The sequence below is a fragment of the Ichthyophthirius multifiliis genome, assembly GCF_000220395.1.
Source record: "Ichthyophthirius multifiliis unplaced genomic scaffold scaff_1120509251404, whole genome shotgun sequence".
Lineage (NCBI taxonomy): Eukaryota > Ciliophora > Oligohymenophorea > Hymenostomatida > Ichthyophthirius > Ichthyophthirius multifiliis.
Window position 1 is genome coordinate 1 of NW_004085906.1, and position 19,307 is coordinate 19,307.

At 16.7% G+C, this 19,307-nt stretch overlaps 4 protein-coding genes across 4 annotated transcripts, besides 23 other annotated features; 3 read left to right on the forward strand and 1 right to left on the reverse strand. All coding sequences in view use genetic code 6, as the record gives it.

The window, feature by feature from the left end:
• Positions 1-257: 257 nt before the first annotated feature.
• On the reverse strand, positions 258-1,036 carry IMG5_197270 (protein kinase domain protein; the record flags this gene model as incomplete). The annotated part of the gene is made up of 2 exons (XM_004024177.1): positions 258-528; positions 675-1,036. Coding segments are annotated over 2 exons (633 nt in total), but the record flags the coding sequence as incomplete, so codon positions are not given.
• Positions 567-642: a microsatellite.
• Positions 569-642: a microsatellite.
• Positions 572-640: a microsatellite.
• Positions 573-624: a microsatellite.
• A 134-nt stretch (positions 1,037-1,170) lies between the features above and the next one.
• Positions 1,171-1,254: a microsatellite.
• Positions 1,180-1,248: a microsatellite.
• A 268-nt stretch (positions 1,255-1,522) lies between the features above and the next one.
• Positions 1,523-1,562: a microsatellite.
• Positions 1,563-1,619: 57 nt separating this feature from the next.
• Positions 1,620-1,691: a microsatellite.
• Positions 1,655-1,724: a microsatellite.
• Positions 1,725-3,327: 1,603 nt separating this feature from the next.
• Positions 3,328-3,367: a microsatellite.
• Positions 3,368-3,679: 312 nt separating this feature from the next.
• Positions 3,680-3,736: a microsatellite.
• Positions 3,680-3,745: a microsatellite.
• Positions 3,746-3,822: 77 nt separating this feature from the next.
• Positions 3,823-5,331, forward strand: IMG5_197280 (hypothetical protein; the record flags this gene model as incomplete). Its single annotated transcript, XM_004024178.1, has 2 exons — positions 3,823-4,403; positions 4,469-5,331. Coding segments are annotated over 2 exons (1,443 nt in total), but the record flags the coding sequence as incomplete, so codon positions are not given.
• An 8-nt stretch (positions 5,332-5,339) lies between these two features.
• Positions 5,340-5,372: a microsatellite.
• Positions 5,373-6,472: 1,100 nt separating this feature from the next.
• Positions 6,473-6,512: a microsatellite.
• Positions 6,513-7,142: 630 nt separating this feature from the next.
• IMG5_197290 (hypothetical protein) lies at positions 7,143-8,955 on the forward strand. The gene is made up of 2 exons (XM_004024179.1): positions 7,143-7,484; positions 7,594-8,955. Exons 1-2 carry the CDS (start codon positions 7,421-7,423, stop codon positions 8,949-8,951), a joined length of 1,422 nt encoding a protein of 473 aa, XP_004024228.1. The 5' UTR covers positions 7,143-7,420; the 3' UTR covers positions 8,952-8,955.
• Positions 7,490-7,570: a microsatellite.
• A 2,627-nt stretch (positions 8,956-11,582) lies between the features above and the next one.
• Positions 11,583-11,673: a microsatellite.
• Positions 11,585-11,646: a microsatellite.
• Positions 11,592-11,670: a microsatellite.
• A 168-nt stretch (positions 11,674-11,841) lies between the features above and the next one.
• Positions 11,842-11,870: a microsatellite.
• Positions 11,871-12,403: 533 nt separating this feature from the next.
• Positions 12,404-12,486: a microsatellite.
• A 1,568-nt stretch (positions 12,487-14,054) lies between these two features.
• Positions 14,055-14,099: a microsatellite.
• A 533-nt stretch (positions 14,100-14,632) lies between these two features.
• Positions 14,633-14,668: a microsatellite.
• A 429-nt stretch (positions 14,669-15,097) lies between these two features.
• On the forward strand, positions 15,098-16,146 carry IMG5_197300 (hypothetical protein; the record flags this gene model as incomplete). Its single annotated transcript, XM_004024180.1, has 1 exon — positions 15,098-16,146. Exon 1 carries the CDS (start codon positions 15,163-15,165, stop codon positions 16,144-16,146), a length of 984 nt encoding a protein of 327 aa, XP_004024229.1. The 5' UTR covers positions 15,098-15,162.
• Positions 16,147-16,564: 418 nt separating this feature from the next.
• Positions 16,565-16,621: a microsatellite.
• Positions 16,622-19,307: the final 2,686 nt, after the last annotated feature.

Genomic DNA, 19,307 nt, shown 5'->3' on the forward strand with positions numbered 1-19,307 from the left:
CATGAGTTAATTCATATAAAAGTATTCCCAAAGACCATATATCTACACGATGATCATGGGGAACTCTTGCCTTTATTTCAGGAGCCATATAATCTAAAGTACCACAAAATGTAATTCTTTCATCTGCTCTTTCTGCGCTTAAACCAAAATCACAAACTTTTAATATATTTTAAGAATTTAATAATAAATTTTCTGGCTTTTTTTTTTTTAATAATATATATCTTAAATTATAAAAAATATGAATATTTATTTTAAACTTTTAAATCTCTATGTATTATATCATTTTTATGTAAATGATCAATAGCCAAACATGTTTAAAAAAAAAAAGCAAAAGCAGTTTTTTCTAAAAAAAATTAAGACTTTTTTAATATTTAAAATAAATTGCCTTTCTCACAATACTCGAGAACTAAATATACATTTTGTTTATCCTCGAAAAAACTAAAAAGTTTACAAATATTTTAATGAATCATTTTTTTTTATAGTTTAATTTCTCTTTTTAAATTTTCAATAGAACATAATTTAAATATACTTTCTTTAGAAATCTATTATATATATTATAAAAAAGTATATATATATAAATATAAAATAATATAAATATATATAAATATAAATAAATAAATAAATTTATATAATATATAAAATTTTATTATAAAATTAATATAAAATATATTAACTATTTTTTTTTTACACATTTAATTGCAACTTTTTTACCAGAATAATTATCTATTGCAAGTTTCACGTGACTATATGCACCATGTCCTAAGTTAGATTTTTTTGATGTTATAAATTAATAGTTTTTTATATTTTTTTTGGAATTATTATTTGAAGAAGAATTCGAATTATCATCATAATATTTTTTAAAATCATTTTCAAAATTTTTATTCAAATATATTTATTTAACGCTTTCTTTTACATGTTAATAACTTTATATATAAAATAATTTTAGAAATAATATATACTAATAAAATTAAATATATTTTATTATATTTGTTTTTTACTTTTCTTTGTTTATTATATATAAATATTTTCTATTCATTTTTTTTAATAGTTTGTTAAAAAAAAATTAAAATTATATACTATTAATTTAATATTAAATATTTAAATATAATAAAAAAAATATAATATTTAGTAATAAAAATTATTATTTATATAGATAAAACATTTATGTAAAAATATAATTATATATAAATATATTTATATATATATATATATATAATTTTATATATATATATATATATATATAAATATTATTATTAATTTTATAATATAAATAATAATGTCATATTATCGTTCTAAAAGTATAATTTAAAAACGTGTATTATTTTTATAAGATAATAAGATACAGCTATCTAATAGATAATATTAAAAAACTTTACCATCATTAACATAAATTTAAAATGAAGAAATATAACAATTATAAAAAAAAAAATGGAAAGAAGATATATAAACTTAATATATATAAATAAATATAATTAACAAAGAACAGAAATATATTATATATAAAAGGTCTTAAAAAGACATCAATTATGAAGAATAGATATAATTTGAAGATTAAATATAATAAAAATAAAAAAACAATAATTATTATGACGAAATATTTAGAAAAATAGAAGAATAATTTAATATAAATGATAAAAATATTAAAAAATATGAAAATAATAATAATAATAATAATAATAATAATAATAATAGTAATAATAATAGTACTAATTATAATATAATAAAATTTTAAAAAAGATTATTTGATTTAAGTTAAATATCTAATGAAATAATGTAAAAAGTATTCTAAATAAATTTTAATGAATATTCTTAAGAATTGTAAATTGAAAGAAAATAAAATATTTAATAACTTTAAGAGAAAAATAATTTATTTATATAAAACAATTTAGAAATTAAATAAATCTAAAGCGATTTTTTAAGTTTTGATCATAAATATGAAATTAAAGAAATTTTTTCTGACAAAAGTTTTTTTTAAAATTTGCTATTTAAAAATTTATCATTTTTCTCTTTTTAAAATATTGAAAAATTTGTTTTTTTGGAATCTTTTCAACTTTCAAATTAAAAAAATGTTGATAAAATTCTTCATATATCTACTTAATAAATTTTTAATCTTTTTCATTTCTAAATTGCTACTTGTCATTAATTAGAACTTTTTTTAAAGGAAATACGTATTTCTTCCCTTTTAAATTCTAAATATATAATTAAGCCAATACTTATTATTATCCCCGAATAATAAGAAGATGAATAATAATTTATTTAATTAATTTAATAACCTTTTTTATTTAATTTAACTACTCTTTTATCACTTTAAAAGCTTTCTTTTGTCGAAAAAATATCATTAGTCTATAAAATAGGCCTAGCCTTAGAAGAAATGCACTCTAAAGGTATAATTCATACAAGTTTAAGTACAGAAAACATATATATAAATTACTTTTTCGACCCAATAATTGGTAATTTAAAAGATTGTATGCAAATTCGTGATGGAATTTTGATAAAAGGAAACTCATGGAATCAACGTACTAAAGATGTACGAAAAATGGGATTTTAAGAAGATATTTTTGAATTGGCGAATATAATGGAGTGTGTATTTTTAGAAGAAAAAAAGGCAAGTAAAAAAACTGATTTTTATTGTGAAATTTAAAATTTGATAAAAAAATGTTTTTTAAATGAAATAAATTCAATAAGTGAAATCGTAGTTTTTTTTAAAAAAAACTTAGATTTTTTTTAAAAAAAAAGATAAAAAAATAATTAAAATTTTCCCTTTTTTAATTAAAAATAACCAAAATAATTTTTTTTTTCAAATAAAGGGAAAATTATTTTTTTAGAAAATAATTTATATTGTTAATTTTCTTTCTTCAAAAAAGGCTTTTGTTAAATTATTAAATAAAACTCATCAATAACTCTTTCAGTAAACTAGCCCCTTTTTTTCATATATAAATCTCTTAACTTTCCTTTAAAAACCTTCTTATATGATATAAATAACAATATAATATATTACCATGACATAATAGAAAAAATAGCTATTTTTCCTTAAGAACTAGAACGTCCTTTTTTAGAAAAAATGCATTAAAAATTTATATAGGTAGACGATTATGTTTTAAGGAAAGATTATTAGGAAAATTAATTATAAATAATTAAAAAAAAAGCTTTTGAAATAAAATATTCCCGCTTTTAAATTGAATATAGGAATTTTTGTAAAAATATAAGCATTATTTAAACCCCTTAATATTTAAAAGTAGATTTTTGGTAGAATTTTTTAAATATAATAATTCCAGTAGGAAACATATATAAATAAAAAGAAAGAATTCAATGCGAAAGTTAAAGATATAAATTCGAATTTTTAAATTTAAATTCATTTTTTATATTTTCACTTAATTCTAAAAATAATACATCTTTTTTACCTATTATGTGTGTTTTTAATAATTAAGGATATCTTTAGTCTTTTTTGCCTAATAATTATACAGTAAATACTATCACTGATATTTAAATAAATGAAGGTTTTTTAGGAATTAGGACTTGTTTGGAAAAAAAATGCGTATTTTTGGGCCTTTTTTATGAAGAAAAATTTAAAGGAATTCAAATATAATAAAAAAAAAACATTTAAGACATTGAATTTTTATTATGAAAATAAATAAAAAAGCCAATAATTTTTTAAAAAAACCAATTTTAAAAATAAAAACTAAAATTAAATTTATTTTTATGGCTAAAATTATATATTTTTTTTATGGTCAAAATTTAATTATTTGCTTTTTTTATAAATTAATATAACCCTATTTTTGTTTTAAATATTAAAAAAATAAAAAATATAAATCATAATATAATATATAAAATATTAATTATATATCATATTAATAAATAAAAAATATATAAAATGTCATTTTATAATAAATTTTTATTTTTCATAATATTAATAAATGAAGCTTTTTCTGCTAGAAATCTTAAAATGATTTAAATGGCTATTCGTCACGGAGCAAGATATGCAAATAATCCTTAAGTAATAAAAGATAAACCTGAATATAAATTTAATAAATAAAAACGAGGATAATTAACATCCGTTGGCATGCTTTAACACTATAATTTAGGCAATCTTATGCGTTAAGAATATATTGTTGAAAAATAATTACTATCAGACAAATATGAATTTGATAGTGTATTTGCATTTTCTTCTAATGTAAATAGAACATTGTAAAGTTTATAAAGTTTCTTATTTGGTTTATATCCTCTTAGAACTGGCTTAGCTATACCTGATAATTTAGATGCTGATTTATAATAAGCTCCATATTATTAATATGTATAATAATAACGTTAATAAAAAACAGGTAATTTTATTTACGATAATAATTTGAAATTTGCTTTACCAGAGGGCTTTTATCCTTACGTGATATAATAAGATACTGATAATCGTATTTATTTATATTATTTTTTTAATTTTAATTTTAAAATAATAATTATTTAAACAAAAAAAAAGATAGTATTCTTTAATTTATATGTAAACCTTCAAAAGCAAAACTCAAAGCTGAAAGTGTTAAAGAAAACACGGGAAAATTAGAAGAATTTTACAAATAATTTGAAAAATAAGTGCAAGAAATAGGTGCAAAAGTAAACATAAATTATACTTTAAATGTTTCAAACGTTTCGGCTTTTATAGACTGGGTTACGTCTTAAAGATACTTGGGTATTACCTATAATATAACCTTAGAAGAATATAAACTCTTAAATTATATAAAAACTTTATATAAAGCTATTATATATTTCACTCCTTTATAAACTAAGTTAATTTTAACTCCATATTTTAGATTCCTTTTAAAATAATTTGAATCGAAAATAAACAATTAGAATACTTATAAAATAACTATAGCATCAACTCATGATACATAACTACAACCTTTAATGGCTGTTTTCAAATTAATGAGTAATGAATGCCTTTTATCTTATAATTTATAATAAGAATCTGAAACTTGCCAATTAATGCCTATATTTGCTTCTAATTTTGTTTTCGAATTATATGAGGATGATTAAGATAAATAGCATTATGTTAAAGTTAAATTTAACGGGAAATATATTAATATTTGCAACGGATAAGATACATGCGTTTACAATGATTTTAAGGCATTATTAACAGAATATATATAGGAAGATTATAGCTCTTATTGTGATGATTAATGTCTGCCTCAAGATAAATAAAGTATTTTTTGGTAAATAAGTTTTTGGATACTTTTGGCTATTATTTTGATTATTTTAGTTGTTTACTTATATAAGATTAGAAACATTTTTAGAAAAAATAGCGTTTAAGCAGAATAGATAAAGATAGAATCAAATTAATAATTATGAGGAAAAAAATATAAAATATATATATATATATAAATTATATAAGTATTTAAAAAGTCAATATAATTTTATTAAAAAAAAAAAAAAAATATCTATTAAAATTTCTTATATTTTAATTAAAATAAAAAATATGAAATCACATAATATAATATAAAATATTTATAAATCTTTTAATGTGGAAGATGTATATTTAGCCCAACTTTCATCGACTCTAACATAAAATACGCCAGAAGAAAAAGTATTAATATTTTCATATTCAAATACAATCGATATTTATCGCATAAATGACCAAAAAAAAGAATATATAGAAAATATTACCCAAATATATTTATTTGCGGATATTCTTAAACTCTTTTTGATTAAATCATCTACATAATCTTCCCCGGATATTATTTTTATTCTCACAACAGATCTTTAATATCGTTTTTTCAGAATTTCATTACAGGGAGAAGTCGAAATTTTAGTCTAAGGGCAATTAGAGGATAATGAGTAAGAAAAAAACAACGAAATTTACATTTTTTTCCATTCCCAACGAACAAATAAGAAAGACATAAATTCTTCAAAAGGTATAATTGGAATATATGCGTTTTATAAATATATAAGTGGAATTTGTTACGAAGAAAGAGAAGGCAGATTAATCGAACATCATTAAATAATTATAAAAAAGCCTATATAAATTGAGAATATAACAAGTATAATAAGCCTAAAGGCAGAAAATAATGAAGTTTTGGGGATTTTTTATACCAACTAAACCGAAGATTTATTTTATTATGAACAATTTGAAATCGAAAATGAATGCAGACTATCAAATTAGAGAAAAAAAAGTCATATTTTAATAGAAAGTTAAGAAGAGATAAAATATGCGTTTTAATTAGATGATGAAGATGGTTCAGTTTTAATTTTTTACGAAAATAAAATTGAAAAATGGAACTGTTTTTCTGATAAAAGTAAAGTCGCATAAAAAATAGGAAATTTTGATAAAAGTATTACTAATCATTGCCATATTAAGGATTATTTATACTTTATTGCTTGTTAAGATAATTAATATTCTTCTTCTCTTTTTTTAATAAATTTTATAGATGATAAAATTGAAGTTAAGTTTCTAGGAAAAATATCAACTCCATAAAAAATTATAAATTTATAAAATAATCATATATTGATTTGTAATAATATATATATAATTTATATTTATTAAATATATCAAATATTTTAAAAAGCCAGTATTGATGATGATTGCTAAGTTTTTAAAATAAATAATCATTTATTTGAAAATTCATATTTAGAAAATAAAGTTTAATTGCCTAATTTATCGTCTATTTTTCATATGCAATTATTAGAAAGTGAATTCAATTAAAGATTAGTAATAACTTCTCCTTTTAAAAGAAATTCTTTGAACATTTTCTAAAAAGGTATTAATTTAACTTGTAAAGCTGATTTTAAATTCTCATAACCTGTTAAATTTGCATAAATTTTATTCAAGAATTATCTACTTATTTCATTTAAAACTTATTTCTAAGTTCTTTTCTTAAATAAAAACTAAGGATTATTTTCTAATCTTCATACTTTTTCTAAAGGACATATTTTGGCGGCTTTTTAATTTTAAAAAATAAATGATAATATAGCTTTTATAGTAACTATTAGTGAACTTCTTTTATTTAATTTTTAAAATTTTTAAATAATTTCAACTTTTTCTCTAAACTAAATAGCAGTTTTTGCAACTAATATACCTTCCCAGAATGAAATAATTGTAAGTTTAGTAAATAATACTATACAATCTTTTTCAATTAATGAATCTAAAAATATTATATGTAATCAAGGTTTCTAAATTTAACATAACTATTGTCTTTCTGCTTTAAGTGCTAATGATTAATATATTGTATATTCGGAATGGATTTAAAATAATATTACAATTATAGAAATAAAAAATACACAAAAAAAATATTATATAAATTCGTTTGGAAATTCTAAAATTGTAAAAAGCCTTCTTTTTCATGAAGAAAATAAACTTTTTGCAGGATTTTCAGATGGAACTTTAATACTTTTTTATTTTGAAATCGAGAATAATAATTTAATCATTAAACAATAAAAAATTATGATTATAGGTTACAAACCAGTAAAACTTAAATTTTTAACATCTAATAATACATAATAAATTGGTAAAATATATATATATATATATATATATATATATATATATATATATATATATATATATGTATTTATTTATATATATATATATATAAAATTTTTACTTATTAATAATAGCCTGTATATCAAACGAAGTATCAGTTTTAAACCTAAAGAAAATCGTAGGATCATACGAAAGATACGAAAAGACATATTTTAATATCTAAAACATTAACCACATAGATTAATTTGATATTGCTGGTGTCGAATATCTAATTTGGTTTAGTAAAAATTACTTAGGTATAGGATGTGTAGAATTGAACTAAAAATATCACATAACGAATTTCGGAAACAATAAATTATAATAAAACGACTAATAATCCTAAACTGAACTTGTTGATATTTGTCAAAACTATTGTGTATCAGTAAGTATAATCGAAAAAGAAGAATAAGAAGAATAATAAATTATATCTTCAATATTTTTACATTCAATAAAAAACCATGATTTATTAGATTTTAAAACCATTGAAAACGTATGTATAAACACACTTCTATTATTAAATTCTTTAGTTTTTATTGGAGGAGAAAATCTTAAAAACTAAAATAACAAAGAAGGTTTTTTAAGTGTTTATAAAATAGATAATGAAGGAAAATTCATTTACCTTTAAACTTTCTAATTTTCAGTACCAATACATCATATAGCTTAATTTGGTTAAAATGAAATATGTGTAATTATAGGAAACGAGAGTTTTAAAATATATCAAATTAACACAGAAAGAAACGAAAATAATTTCAATTAAAAAATAATTACTGAAATTATTTCTTAATCATCTAATCCAATTATTGCCCTAGGATTAGATTCTAATGAAAAAAATTAAGTCGTAATAGCTGATTCTACGAGAGGGGTTTACCTTTTCGAATGTTCTAAAAAAGAAAAAAAAGCGATTGCTGTTTGTTCTTCTCCTTTTCCTGTTTTTTGCACTAATACTAAATTTCTTGGTAATGACAATATCTTCTTTTCTGATAGTAATGGTAATATTTTTATTGTTAGATATAATGAATTTGCTGAAAATGATTTAGAAAAAATTAAACTTGCAGTCCTTGCCTATATTAATATTGGAGATACTATTACTACTTCGATTAAAAGAAAAGTTAATACCAAATAAATAAATGATAAATATATTACTAAGGATTCACTTAATTAAATTATTTTTGGTACTAAAAAAGGAGTCGTAGGTATAATTATGTCTTTAAATGAATAGACTTTTAATGTCTTATATGATTTATAAGAATCTATCCTATTAAAACTTAAATGTCCTCTTAATTTTAGTTATTTTAAATGGAAATAAGTTAAAGTAAGATATTATTTTTTTTATTTTTTTTTTAATATTTTTATTTTTTTAGAATGTTCCTATATCTAAATAAGAAAAAAGCACTTTTATCGATGGCGATATTATATTTAAATTGCAAAAAATGAATCATATTTAAGTAAATGATATTCTTAATGGAATGTCTATTATTCCTAAACCTTCTATTTTCGAAATTGAATAGCTAATTGAGAACTTAGATCATTTAATGTTTTGAATTCAAAAAGAAGATTTATTATTTACTTATTTTTTAATAAAATAAATTACATATAAAATGTTTTTATTTTTTTATTTAGAAGCTTTAAATAAATTATTTAGTTTTAAATATTAAATAAATTAATTTTAAAAAAAGAAAAAAAAATTAAAATTAAAATTTTTTAATATAAGAATTAAATTTACATAAAATAAGAAATTATATAAATAATAATATAGAGGAAAAATATATATTTTTATATAAATTTTAAATAATTTAATATAAATTATTCATATAAATTTATTAGAATTAAATTTTAAATTTTCATTAAATATTATTGGCTATTATTGGGTTTATATTTTCTGATAATTTAAGTTTTTTTCGAAAATTAAAAATTTTTTATTATTAATTTTAATAAAAATTCATATTTATTAAATTATTTTATTATTATTAATCATAAATTTATGACTTATAACATGAAAAAGAATTTTGTTTTCTTATTTTTTAATTTAATTAATTAAGTTATTATTAGGTATTTATTTCTGGTAAATTTTATATATCCATATTTATAAGTTTGAATTCATTATTCGTATTATAATTATCAAAAGTTCCCATATCTACTAAATCATATAGTTTAATCTTAATATTTTTATCATTATTAATCATTTATTTATTAAAATTTTTACTTTTTAAAAAACAAAAATATTTTTATTTTAAAAAAAATACATTTTATTTTTACATAAAAAAACGAAAGAAAGAATCAGATTATTTATTAATATTTTTTTGGCATTTTTCCGAATTCTTTTATTTTTTAAAAAAATTATTACGAAGTAAGGGTAAATTTTTTACAGGCTCTTAAATAAAAGGAGTTTTTTATTATGAGTTTTGCTCCATTCCAATATTTAAACTTTCATAAGCAGAAAGCATCTAGATGTTTATTTTTATTTTTTATATTTATTCTACTATATAAAATATAGAATTATTATTCTATAATTAATCTTTTTAATTTTTATAAATAATATATATATATGTATTTAAAAAATATACTTTATTTTTCATAATTTTATAAGTAATTATTATAAAGAAGTTAATAGTATTAAATCCATTTTTTTAAATCTATATTTTTAAAAATAATTAAATAAAAAAATAAAAATACCATTTGATTTTTTATTTGAATTAATGTTTTTAAATTATGAATTGTTATTATATTCTTAGAATTCTTCAGAAAATAAATCTTTTATTTTATTTTAAAATAATAAAATACAAAATTTATTACCCATACTTATTATAACATCACTTTCTGTCTATTCTCTTATATATTATTAAATATTTTTTTCTTCGTCAATATAAATTTCTTATTTTTTAAAACTCTAATTATTCAAATCAAATTTTAATTTTTTATTTTAATCTTTTTAAAGCTTAGTAAAAATTTTTTGAGCGTGAGAACGTATTTGAGATCCAGATCTAGTACCTACATGTTCTTCTACTTTTTTCCAATTTTTTCCATATAAGCTAAGTCCTTCTATAAATCGGAGATGCTCTTCTTTTACCCATCTTCCAGTTTTAGAATTTCTATTTATATTTTAAAAAATTAAATTAAATATATTATTTAAAAAAATTCATATATTATTAATATTTTACTAATTTTTTCTTTATTTGCTTTAAAATGAATTTGTACTTGCATGAGAACTTGAACAATTTTCAGACTGTTTGGAATGAGTTTAAGCTACTTTATTTATATTTTAAGGCTCTTCTTTTATTTTACTAAAAAAAGAAGTTTTAGGTTAGAACTTATCAGATTCTTATTTTTATAAATTATTTTGATGTATTTATTAATTCATTTTATTTTTGTTTAATGTAAAAAATAAGGATTTTGTATAGAATAATTAAATAAAAAAATAATAAATTTTTATTTATTTTAATAAGTATTTAATAATTATTATTTTTTTTATTTAATGTATATAAGTATTATTTAACTCTTTTTGTAATGTAAAGAGATTATTTTATTTATTAAATATATTAAATTCACGAATATTATTTTCATTTATTTTTTTAATATTTTTATTTTACATTAAATTAATATTTCTCCATACATTAAATAATTTTATTTTATATTTAATAATACCTGATTAGGAAATTATTATCTATGAAGATATTAAAATACTTAAATATATATTTTTTACATAAATAGTTTTTTAATTTTTATTTGAAGGACAGATAAAAATAAAGAAATTGTAATTAAAGATGCTTGGGTTTTAAAATTATATAATTTGAATTGTTTAAAAGTTAAATTAAAAAAGAATATAAATATATTCTCATATTATGCTTAAAGTAAATTAAAGAATTTTTATTTTAGTTAAAAAACTGATAGTGATTTATATATTTTAGACATAATTTAAAAAAAATAAAAATAAAAATATTAGAGGATAATAATAAAAAAAAAAAATTTACAGTTTCAAAAAAAAAATAAAAAAAAAATAGAAGAGTAAGTTTAAATAAAATGATATATAAAAATATATGATAAAAAATAAAGAAGAATTTAGAAAATAAATAGTTAGCTAGAAAGAAAATATATATATATATATATATATATATATATTAATGTTTATATATATTTATATAAATATATATTTATTATTATAATTATATTTATAATTACATTATATAATATTATTTTCCTAATATTAATTCTTTTTTGTTTTTTTTTTTATTTTTATAAGTTTATGCATATAAAAATTATCAATTTAAATTTTATACTAAATATTATATTTATTAATAATTTAATCAAAAATTAATTTTTAATTGAAATCATTGTATTTAAAGTATATTTATATAATTAATTTATATTAATTAATAAAATATAAATAAAGCTATTTCTAATTTTTCATAATTAAAGTTTATTATATATCCAAACACCATTAATTTAATTTCCATCAATTTAAAAGAATTTACCTGGCCCATAAATATGATCCTTTAAAAAATTGCCTTAAAATTTTTCACCATTCGATAAAAATAAAGTACCAAATCCATTTTTTTTATCTTCTAGAGATTCACCATATTATTTAACCCAAAAATCTTAAACTTAATCAAAGTCTTTAAAATTAAAAGGTTTTTATATTAGGGAAGGATTTTCATTATATTAAACTCCAAATCCTTCAAATTTATCATTTATCCGATTTCCCTCATAAGCGATTCTACCACTACTATATTTAAGTACACCCCTTCCATGCATTTTATTTTAGTACCATTCACCATCATATATTCCGCCATCTTAATAATAGAATTTTCCATAACATTATATCATAAAATTAACTTTTTTTCCCTCATAACAATATCCATTCTAATATTTTTCAATAACAATTTGTATATTATCTAAACTATTAAATAAATTATTATTAGAATTATTATTATTATTATTATTATTATTATTATTATTATTATTATTATTATTATTATTTTTATTTTTATTATATTTAAATATCTAATAATTTTTTTATAATATTCATTCATTTAACATTTCGTTATAATTATCAATATTAGTATTTTTTTTTTAATTTTCTCTATCTGTTATGTTATCTATAGCTCTATCGATATCTATATTTATATCTGGTTTTGTTTTTTCTATATAAATATCTTTTGATATAAAATTTAATTATTATTATTCTTCTTGATTCTCTTTTTCATACATTTAGACGGAATTCCTTTTATATTATTTATTTTTATATTTTGATTTTCTTCAAATTATATTTCTACCACATTTTCGACTTCTTCGTCTTCTTAATCTTCTTCATCTATATATTTAGGTTAATGACTTTGATTTTGTTTATTTTTATTATATTTTTTAGTATTATTTAATTGATTTTTTATAAATAATTATCTTATTATTAAATTAATTTTTCTATAAATATTTTTAATTAAATAAAATTTGGTCTATTATTTTATTCTTTATTTGTCATTGTTTATATAATTTCATAAATTCTTTAACTATAATTTTATTTTAATTTACTTAATTTAGACTCCAAAATAGAATAGTTCAATTATATTCCTTAATTTTATACATATATATTATTTAAATCTTCGATTATACCCAATTAAAGGAAATTCATACCCAAAGTAAAAACATCACTTTTATATGCATTATCATTTGAATTCCAATTATTATGATTTAAAGCCTTTAATGATTAATTTGAAATATATATTTATATAATAATCATATTTATTTTACATTTATTAAAATTGGAGATAAATAACAATTTTTCAATGGTTCATTTAAATTTGATGCAATTTAAGAAAATATATTTATTTATTAAATTATTTGAGGATCTGCTATTTTTATTTATTAAAATTAGCTCAAAAAAATATTTTCTAATTTTATATTTTGATGTGAAATTTGATTTTATTATAAATATGCAAATGCAGATATTGATTGTTCAAAAAAACAAAATAGCTCTTATTCTGTAAATTAGCGATTTGATTGTTTACGTATTGTATATAATTTTTGCATATTGTTTTAAATATATTCATACAATACATATGTTTTATAAAATGTACTACATAACTATGATTCATTTTTTTATATTATATCTTTTTTTTATTTTTTTTCATATGTTTTGTATTTATATATGTTTTTTTCTAGTTTACTTAATATTTATATTAAGTTTGTATGTTTTAATTTTTTTTCTCCATAAATTATTAATATGTTTTCTAGAAATCTATTTCAGTTGAATTATATTCTTTTAGTATACATTATTATGCATTTTATTTATTTTAAAGAAGAATACCATCTCCAAATTTACAATCGGATATTTTGCGAATTATAAAATAATTTTCTAATATACCCTCATTTTCTAAAACCTTATTAGAATTTTAATGGTTACCCATAATTAATTATTTTTATATATTTTTTAATTTTTGAAAATTAAATTTTTTTTTTTTTTTTTCAAACGTTTATTTTTTGTTGTTGTTGAAAAAAAGTATTTATTTAATATTATAATAAGCTAATTTGATTATATAATCAATAATAATAGTTTACATTAATGAATAAAATATTATTAATATTATAAATAAAAAATATTAATAATATATTATTTAATTCAGATAATTAAATATATTTATATTATAAATAAAATATGACCTTTTTTTTTTATTTTGAATAAATAAGTAAATATTAAGATTATTTAAATTAAATATGAGTATCATAAAGTTAAATATAAACATATAAAGTAAGAAAATAATTGGGATATTTCTAAAATTTAAAATATTAAAATTATATTTATGTAAAATTTCTTTTAACATTATGATTTATTTCTTTAAAAAAATAAGAATACTTTTAAAGAAATATAAAAATTAAAACATTAAATTACTCAATTAATTTTTGAAAATTCAAATTATTTTTAAAAAAAGAATAAATATTTTATATTATTATCTACATATATATTTTTACTAATGAGCAAAGTTTATTATAATTAAAAATAAAATAAACAATGCTTAATGTATGATATTTAATAATCAGATGAGCAAAAAAAAATATAGTAATCAAATATATAATATTTAGAAAAAGAGTTAAATAGTTTAAATTAATAATATTCAAAATATATTTAATAATCAAAAGTAATACTTATTTATTTTATTTTTATTATTAATTTTATATTTAACCAATTAAATAAAAAAATATTTTAAGAGTGAATAAAATTCGAATAAAAAAATAGAAATAAGAAAAAAATTAATTAAATTAAATGAATAAATAAATATTATATTATAATAATTATATTATATAAGAAAAAATACAAATTTTTGAAATACAAAATTATATAAAAAATTATTTATAATTTTTATTAATTATAAAAAAATAAAATTAATTTTCAAATAAATTTCCATATTTAATATTTAATAAAAAAAAAAGAAAATAATTAAAGATATATAATTAAAATAAATAAAAATTTCCTTTAAAATAAATATGTAGTAAAAACAAACAATCTGTAAGCTTCTTAGAAATTTCTACTAACAAGGCTGGTGCTCCGGATCTGGAGGAGGCATATCAATTCGTGTAAATGACGATTGCATATATGTAGCTCCTTCAGGAGTTTAAAAGAATTGGTTGAACCTGAAGATATATTTACTATAAATATAAACGGAAATATAATAGAAATGCCTACAAGTAATCCTCCTTTAAAATAATCAGAATGTACGCCTTTATTTAATGCAGCTTACAAATTAAGAAGGGCAGGAGCAGTTTTACATTCTCACTCTTTAAACGCAATGTTAGTCACAAAAATATTCGGAACAGAATTCTAAATATAAAATCATGAAATGATAAAAGGTTTTCCTAATCACAAAAATACAGATTGGCTAATTGTACCAATAATAGAAAATACCTAAAACGAATGTGAATTAACATCAAACTTATCAAGTGCTATAATGGCTTACCCTTAATCAAATGCAGTTTTGGTAAGAAATCATGGAGTTTATGTATGGGGCGAAACATGGCAAAAAGCAAAAATATATGCTGAATGTCTAGATTATTTATTCTGTGCAACTTTAGAAATTAAAAAGTTAAATTTAGAAATTCCCACTAAATTGAGTTCTGGAAAAGAAATAAGAGCTTGGCATATTGATGATAAAAGTGAAGAATAAGATATTAGAAAAAGCTTGCATTTCAAAAATTATAAATGGGTTGGAAAAGATGATTTAGAGAAAATCGGAGTTCTGCATTGGAAGTTAGACGGAACTGAAAACGATGAATAGCTTGATCAAATTTGTAAAAAAAGAGAATATAATTAAAGAGATTATGTTAAATGTGGAAACATGTGTGAAAACTATTAGGAAATGCTTGATAAATTCAAATAAGAACATTTACATACTGATGAAGAAATAAGATACATTCTAGATGGAAGTGGATATTTTGATGTTAGAGATTAAAATGATTAATGGATTAGAATTTAATGTCTTAAAGGTGATTTTATAATTTTACCTGAAGGTATATATCATAGATTCACTACAGATTAAAATGATTATATTCATGCTATAAGAATCTTTACTTCTGAACCTAAATGGACTCCTTATTCTAGACCTTGCGATTAAATGGAATGTAGATAAAAATATTTATAGTGTTATTAATTAAAATAATAATGATTTTTTATGCATATTTATTATAATTTTTATAAAAATTTATATCATTTTTTTGTATATAAAAATAATAATATATTTTTATTTATTTAATAAATGTTTTTTTGTTATATATATTAATAAGAATTTTAATTTTATTTATTTTAAATATAATAACAACAAAAATTTTCTTATATTTATATAAATTATTATATGGTATCTTTATGTCAATTTAAATTAAATATCTTAAGCTATTATTTTTCAAAGTCATCAGAATTTTATTTTACATTTTATTTATATGTGGATATTTCTTGAATATTTTATGCATTTAATATTTCGTTTGCTTATGCACCAATTGTTAAGAAAATTTATTTCTAGGTTTCTTATTATTTTTAACAATTACAAAAATTTTGCAAAATCAGATATATAATTAAGAAAATAAGTTATAGTTTATTCATTTTACTTTCAATAGTTTTTATTTTATTTATCAATTTTTTATTTTTATAATTTTTTGTTGTGTTTTATAAAAATATTTATTTATATTTTTATACTTTAAAAATAAAATATCAGTTATTTCTTAGAAAAAATAATGTTTTTATAATTTTACACTTTATAAAAATATTATTTTATTTATCAATTTCAGTTTTTTCAAAATTAGTTTTCTTTATATATAAAAAATCAAATTAATAACATTTTTATTTTTATATTAAATACGATATAGTTTTTTATTTTTAAAAGAACTTATATATGTTTTGTATATAAATTATATATTTAGTTTATAAAGTCTACATTATTCTTATGAACTTTTTTTTAGGAAAACTATTAATTTTATTTGATTTATTTAAACATGAATATTTTTAAAATAGAAAAAAATAAATCATTATAAAAAACTTAAAACTTTTTTTAAAATAAATTAAAAGATATCATTGTGTCAATATTTAATATAAATTAATTAGTATTAACAAAATATTTTTTTTTTATAATTTATAAATTAATATATTATGATTATTTTTTTTTTTTAAAAAAATATTATTTAAATCAAATTTTATATTTACTAAATAAATTTTTAAGATTTTTTTTTTTGTCAAGTTTTTTTAAAAATAAAAAATTATTATATAAATAAATTATATTATATTATATTATTGATTTATTTGTGTTATATTTGAAATAATTGTTTTTGGTAAATATTTATTAGCTTTGATAATATCTATCGAATAATTTTTAACATTATACATCATAAAATAAGATTTATATTATAAATCTCTATTTAACAAAAAACAATTAATTTCAAATAAAAAAAATTATATTATTCTATTTAATGCACTAATCAGTTTTTTTAAAAGATAATATAAAAATTAAAAAAATAAGTTATTTTTATTTTATTATTAGTAAATAAAAAAAATATTTGAAAAATAATAAAAGATAAACTATATAAATATTTAAAATAAGAAATTCAATATATTTTTAAAATTAATTGTTTTATTATGTTTTTTAATAAATAAATTATTGATCTTTTCAAAATTAAATAATTATTTTAAATTAAAATATTATAATTATAACCTAAAAATCAAAATAATAAAATTATAAGCCTTATTGATAATATTATTCACAAGATTAGAATATTTCATTGATTTTTTTGCTTTAAATCTATTATATCTTTCTAAAATTTTAACAAAATTAATAAGAAAATTCAATTCTAAGCATATTTCTACTCCAAATTGAATTATTTTGTTTTTGTAATTGATAAAAATATCCGAAGAGTTTTTGATAATAATACTTAAATAAAAAATAAATAAATTGTAAATATAAAAGTAATATTAATTAAAAAAATTAATTGTCTTTAAACATTTTTAAATTCCAATTTATTTTAAAAATGAAAAATAAAATATAAAATGATAAATTAAAAAATATAGTATTTTTTAAAAAGCTTTTATAATCTCTATAATATTCTCAAAGATAAATTATCTTAATTTATTATATATAAAAGTTAGATTATTATATAAGAATAAATATTTATAGATAACTTTAATTTAATCATATATAAATTAATTAAAAATATTACGAAAGAAATAAATTTACTAAATTTTATATATATTATTTACACTTTAAAAAAAAAACATTAATATTTAAAAAGATTTCTTAATATATGAATATAAAATGACTTTTTTTATTTATTTATTATTTTTATTTTAAAACATATTTCATTTTTATTTTTTTTAATAAAATTTTTTATATACATAGTCATTAGTTTTAAAAACATTTATATTTCTTTTTATTATTAATTGTCCATAAATTATATGAATACGTTTAATATATTAAAAAATAATTATATGCGTATTCATTATTTATTTATCCCTTAACTGTTTAAAATCATTATTTGATTAAATTAAATTTTATAAATATTTTAATAATAAGATAATAAAAAATTATAATAAAAATTAAACTAATTTTTTAATAAATAAAAATTAGAAATATAATCTTAATTAATAAATTTAAATTAAATTTATTAATAATTAGAATAAAACAAATAATTAATATATTACAAATATATTCTTAAGGTACATTTTATAAATGTATGATATTTTTTTTAAAAGAACTTAATTGAATATAATTTATTCCTTTTGCAAAAATTATTTCTAAAAAGTTAAATTTAAACTCTTTTGCAAAGAATTTAGTTTTTGAAAAAAACCAAAACATATATAGATAAGAGCAATTACTAAATTCATTAAATAAAAGCAGTTTGCTTCTTTTATATTTTTAAGTAATGAAAAATAAAGCCCTAATAATTATAAAATCAGTTAATAATAACAAATTTAAAAAAATATTAAATCATTATAAATTTAGATTTCAATTTAATAAATTAAAGGCTAAATAATAGTTATATTACTGAATATCTAATAAAATAAAAAATATAAACATTTTGAAAAGAAAAAACAATAATTGTAATTATGATATTCCCAAAAACTCAAAAAGAAGAAGTTTCAAAAAATTTTCCATAAGAAAATTTAAGAATAGGATTATCTTAAAAATTAAAAGAAAAGTTAAATTTTATTTTCTTTTTGTTAGTTAATTGTATATTTTAATTATTTTTCTTTAATAATTTTTTAATATTTTAAGAATTTAATTACTTGATTTTATGTTTTTATAATCTTTATACATTTCTTAAAAAAATTAACATAATTTATCTG